General features: G+C 47.3%; 1 protein-coding gene across 1 annotated transcript in view; it reads left to right on the top strand.

Annotated features, from left to right (window-relative positions):
• The window catches only part of HEG1 (heart development protein with EGF like domains 1), an 84,570-nt gene that overhangs the window by 46,653 nt on the left and 31,917 nt on the right, over positions 1–6,000 (top strand). The window contains exons 11-12 of the mRNA XM_040265549.1: positions 2,237–2,295; positions 2,617–2,777. Coding sequence (XP_040121483.1) covers positions 2,237–2,295; positions 2,617–2,777 — 220 coding nt within the window. The remainder of the gene's footprint in view (positions 1–2,236; positions 2,296–2,616; positions 2,778–6,000) is intronic.

Consider the following 6,000-nt stretch of genomic DNA (forward strand, 5'->3'; position numbering starts at 1 on the left):
GAGATTGATTTCTGATTTTAATTTTACTTGTTCTTTATGGGTAAGAGTATGTTAGCCAAAACCTATAAGATTTTATAAGACCATGGGTTTGATTTGTGTAAAAATTAGATTCCATTTCCCTTTCTGTATGAGCATCTACTCTGTAATAGGCACTTTACCTCCTGTAAGAGGTATTGCCAACACCTTTACAGATGAAAGCCTGGAGGGCTCTGGAAGTTAATGACATTGCCTGAGATTACACAGAGCAGGTGCAAAGTTAGGAAACAATCCACTAGACCACTGTCACTTCTGATACCAATTGTGAGTTCAGGAATCTCCAAGAGGCAGTTTTGATAATGCACTAGACGTACTCAGAAATCTCACTGAAAGCTCTTAAATTCAAGATTAGGGTTTATTACAGTGGAAAGAGCCAGGTAACAGCCAAGGGAAGAGATGCATGGGGCAGAGTCCAGAAGGGTTTCAAATTCATTCCAGCCATCCTCTCTCTGTGAGGTCATAGACGGGGTTAACTCCTCTCAGCAACGATGTATACAGTATTCATGGAGCATCGCCGGCCAGGCAGACTCACCGAGCCTTGGTGTCTGGAGCCAAAACACAGATAGTTGCCTGTAGTCCTGACCTGAGTCTCTAGCCCCTCTGGAGGTCCAGCTGGTACCTTGTAACTCAAAACCCCCAGCATAAATCATACTGTTAGACTATCTGGAGTGACCATGGCTTCGAGATCTACAAAGGCAGGGCATTCCAAAGGATTAGAGATTACCTTCCAGGAGTCAAGGGCTGGACCTCTCTTTGGTTAAGGTCAAATTCTTTGCTAAATGGCAGGGTTTTATGTCTACTAACCCTATAGTGAGTGTTCTTGGCACCCACTGCAGCTGCCTCTTTGCTGGGCTGTTGGTCAGTATTTCCTTCTAAGATAGTACAAGGGCTGAGAACCTCCTGCAGAGATATAGTTCTTTCCATTACACGGTCCTCAATGACCCATCTGCTTTGCTCAATTTTACCCAATATCAACCGGCTTCCCTGGTGGCTCAGAGGTGAAGAATCCGCCTGTCAATGCAGGAGACACAGATTTGATTGTTGCGCAACCCAGGCAAGCCCACTCCAGTATTTTTGCCTGGAAAATCCCACGGACAGAGGAACCTGGTGGGCTGCAGTCCATAGGGTCGCAAAGAGTGGGACAGGACTGAAGCAGCAGCACACACGTGCACACACACCCAGTATCAACATATAATTTATTAGTGATGTGACATCCCCACCCCCAAGAAATAGCGAAGATGTAGGCTATGACTAGAGAGGATTTAGGCTGTGACTCAAATGGCCTTTCCCGAGATGCTGTTCTGTTCTGAAATGTGCTATTTCTGTTTTTTCCTGGGGAAAAAGAAAGTTTAATAATAATAAATCATTGCCTTATGAATATAAAGCAATGTTAATACAAAGACAAAAAGGGTTTGATAGCATCCTGTGTCGGAATCCACCTTGTGAAGGATGAGATATGTCTGACACACAGGCTTTGAAGACAGGTAGATTGCATTGGTCAAGGTATTGAGACCCTCAGCGGCATGAAAGGAAGCCCCAAGCCCCAGTTCATGCTATGGGCGGAGTGGGTAAGCAGGCATGGTACATCATGCCCCACACGGGTTTTTCTGCTCTTTCCAAGGGCACAAGGCAAACACAGGGAGTCACTCTTAATTTGCTCTCAGCAAAAGGGCTCTTGACCCATGTAATGTAATTTCCCATGGAGAGCCTTTTTGAAGAGAATCTATCTGTGAGTTAGGTCAACTCATTGTAGATTATGAAGGGTCTGTGTAAGGCCTGCCAGACCTGAGGGAGCTGAAAGGAACCCAGCCTTTTCAGGAAGTCTTGTTCACTGTGCAAAGTCCAAATAAACAGTTGCCTCTGAGGTTTTTTGAAACCCTGGAGCAGATCTTAGACGAGATCTGTTCCTTTGAAGATATTTTGCATCCAGGGGTGCTATTCTGAACATCATTTCCTGCCAAGATTTTCCCCCACTGATTTACTATCTGCCTCTCTCCCTTTGTGCTCATGGAACAACAGAATAAGAGCAGAAAGGCATTTAAGAAAGGAACAAAAAAAAAGGACACCACTCTGTGTGAGGCTGCCTGCTGATAACTCCATGACTGGAAAATGCCTGTTTGATCTTGAAAATAGGAAATTGGTTCTAGGTTCAAGGCTTTTTTGTCTGACTCACAGTTAATGACAAACTTCTTTCTTTCAGTTAAATGTGTGTTTCTCAACATTACCTGGTTATACCCGATCCACAGCTCATGTTTCTAGGTAAGTAGCAGGATTATATGTACTTGTTTGTGGACCAGTCCTATAGAAAGGGGAGGGTATTCTAACAAGTGTGATGGCAACAACACTGGCCCCTGTTTTGACTGTAATGTAATTTCTCATGGAGAACCTTTTGGAAGAGGACCTATCTTTGAGTTAGGTCAGTTCATTGTAGGCTACGAGGGGTGATCCCAGGCCAAGGTCGCAGAACCTTCATGCTCTCCCAGGACCTCACTGGAGAATGGGGAGGACACTCATTTTCCAAAAATCCTGGGACCCACATATCAATTTAGGACGATTAAAATATGTATACTTTGCCTGTAGGGAGTCCAGTGTTGTGGTGATGTCACTGCAAGCCACCTTTTCCCTGGCCTCCAACGTGACGCTGTTCGACCTGGCCGACAGGATGCAGAAATGCGTCAACTCCTGCTGGGCCTCTGCTGAGGTCTGCCAGCTTTTGGGGTCTCAGAGGCGGATCTTTAGAGGTAAGAGAGGGCCCCTCTGGGAGGACCCCCCATCCAGTTACGCACAGACCTAGGGTAGAAGTGTAAAGCCTTCTGGCGCAGGTCCAAGAAACTGGTCATAGAGCTGGCCTGTCTTTGAAATGGGCATTAACCACAAGGGGTTTGTGTGTGTATATCTTTGTGTGTATGTGCACCGACCCACACATGCACACACACACACACACACACACACACGATCCTGTACACACAGCCTTGAAGTCTCCCAGTCCTTGGCATGCTCTTTCTGTTTCTCCTCTACAGCGTTGGTATTGGAAGGGATATAGGAGCAGATGTAATGAAGCAGAAATCACTCTTCTTTCCCTTGAAAGGCTCCCTCCCTCTGGGGAGGTAGAGTTCACACACAGAATGTACAACACTTGTCAATGGCCCGAAACCTTCATCATGACATGCCATTAGGTAAATAAAGCACGTGCAGTGTCTCCCATCCTCCTGTGTGTTTGTTTGCAGATTCTAAATGCACAGAAACAAGATGAAGATTAGAGGCCAGATAGCTCATGGTGCCGTCTGTGATTTCTCTTTTCTTGTTCTTTATCTGTTTTTGTCAAAAGCTTCTACAGAGCATCTGGTGTGAAACAGATGAATAAAGGGATTAGAAACAAGTTTGGAAGGCATATTTGGGTCTTGGAAGGGAGGTTTCGCCTCTGGGATGGGAAAATTCTGCTGGAATCAAAAGTGCTTCCTCATGCAGGGGGGCCTGCCCCCGCTGTGTCTCATAAGTGGTCTGAGCTGGCTCTGGTTGGCTCATTTTACTACGCACAGGACTGGTGAGGGATGCAGAGTCAGAGTCAGCCTCCCCATCTGGTGCCCAGATGCTCAACTCTAGGTAGCAGGTTTGGCCTCTGTCTGCGAGCAGATCCTGGACCTTCCTGGTGGGCCAGAGCTCTGTAAGAGCTGGTCCTGAAAGCCCTCCTTCTGGACTGTGCTCTGTAGAGCCGGGAGCTCACCTTTTGTTCTGGGATAAATGCTAGAGCTTTGGCCCATTTCAGGGCTACTTATTCACTTGAAGGAAAAAGAAAAGAGCCCAACATTCTGGAGTTGAAGTTGCTATCATTCAGCTTCATTGGGGAATTAGCTAAAAAGTCCCTGCCGCTTCATACTGTATTCTGCCTTTTGAGGCAGGAACTCTTTGATTTGGCTTTCTTTTTCTTGCCAGTGATGCAGAGGTCCCGCTTTTTCCTTCCCAGAAAGGGGAAAGGGCACCTTTCAGTTCATAAAACACGTATGCTGTGTGTCCTGCATGGTCAACATTATATCGGGTTACTACTTTGTCCTTAGTAAACACGTTTCATGTCTTGCCAATCAAGTGGCCATGTATTTGGGTTTGTAAGGCCCTGCCGATGGCTGCCCTGCTCATGCTGTGGCCCTCCTTATGGGAAAGCTCCTGTCTTCCCTTGCTTCCTTGCCAAAGTCCCATGCTTTTTATGTTTTAAAGACTTAAAAAAATCTTAGAGCAGTGTTAGTTTCATAGAGAAATTGAGAGGAAGATATAGAGATTTCCCATATATTCCTGCCCACACAGGGGGCTGGTGCCCATTCTTTGCCTCTGCTTTGCGAGCCCCTGAGATCAAAGACAGCCGTGTCTCCTGGCTGAACCCGGCCTCCCTTCTCTGTTTTCCCTCCAGGCTTCTCCAGGTTTTGCCAGCGTGTGTTTGGTGTCTCACTCACCTCTCTGAGTGCTAGAGAGTTGGGCTGGATGAGCAGAAGTGGTCAGGTTTTGATATCTGGTTGTTCCCAGCATATGAGAGGCCGTGGGCTACTCTGGATGCTGCCATTGGACGGGCGGGATTTTCCCTTTCAATTCACAAAACATCTACTTCCTCGCCTTTCAAAGAACTGTAGCTCTCACCTCTCCAGAGGTTTCGAGTCCTTGGAAATCCCCCAGGGGAGTGCCCCAGCCATAGGTTTACATCAGTTCTCATTGTCTGTCTGCGGATGTTATGCCCAGGAAGGACCATGGGGATTGTGGATGCAGAACAATCACATCGCCAGGCTTAAAATGAAAACTGCATTATATGTGGTTCCATCTGATGGACTGATGACAAAATATTAAGAATCTGGAGGACAGCAACCCCTCCGTCACAAAGGCAAGGCCAGCTTCCCCTGTCTTCGAGGGAATCTGCTTCGATCCATGGCAGAGTTGCTTCAGCAAGGCGAGTGGTATTTGCCCGCAGGCGGGCTTTGTGGGCAGGGCAGAGGAAAAACATGACATTGCCTTCCAGAAAATATCTAATCAGGCCAGGCAGCTCAGACTGGCTGCTGCGCAAACTAGTACTGGCCTGGACGGCCTTTTGTGCTGGAGGTATTTCTTTATATGAAGACTTCAAAAAGTTTAGATGAGAGATTGTGGCCTTTTAGTACGCCCTCTGTGCCAGCTTCACAGTTTGCTTGGTGAGATTTTCCATTTTTCATTTTTCTCCCTTAAATACAAACCTTTCACAATAAACAAAGGAAATTCTATCACACACACAAATAGGGTTCTGATTTAGCACGCCAGCTTCCACTGATAAAGACAGGAAATTCAGCACTGAGAGCTGAAGCTTGTGTCCTAAACTAACCTCCCTGTGAGCAAGCCACCCATAGGCCCCCAGCTCTCAGGACTCAGGCAAGGGGACGGATGCCGGGGCCCCTGGGGGGTGTCCGCTCCGGTCACACGAGCCTACCTGAGGTTGGGAGGGGGGCGCAGTTTTGCCGCGTGAAGAGCAGGCACCTGGTTTGGGTTTTGCATCAGGTGGTGGTGTCCTTAAGGTGGGAGAAGGGAGCCCGAACCTCACTGCCCGGTGTGCACCTGTGGCCCTTCCTCAGCTCTGTCCCCATTCACACCCACCAAAAACAATGATGTACCTCAGTCTGTAAATGGTGTAAAAAGGATACTCTCCACTATCCCTCCGTTTATGTTTCTGTTCTGGTATCTGTAAATCCCAATTATGTGTGTTTTTTTGTTCAGACCTATCTTAGATGGTAAAAGCACCCTCGTTGTGTGCGCTGTGTACAACCTCAGAAAGGGCCTGCTGTTTCATGCCTCGTGAGGGCCTGCTATATACAACCCATTCAACCCAAAAGAGGGTTCACTGTTTACAGCCTCAGAGAGGGCCTGCTGTATACAACCTCTGAGAGGGCCTGCTATATACAGCCCAAGTGAGGATTCACTGTGTGCAACCTCACAGAGGGCCTGCTATCTACAGCC

Source organism: Oryx dammah, unplaced genomic scaffold, assembly GCF_014754425.2.
Source record: "Oryx dammah isolate SB20612 unplaced genomic scaffold, SCBI_Odam_1.1 HiC_scaffold_2, whole genome shotgun sequence".
NCBI lineage: Eukaryota > Metazoa > Chordata > Mammalia > Artiodactyla > Bovidae > Oryx > Oryx dammah.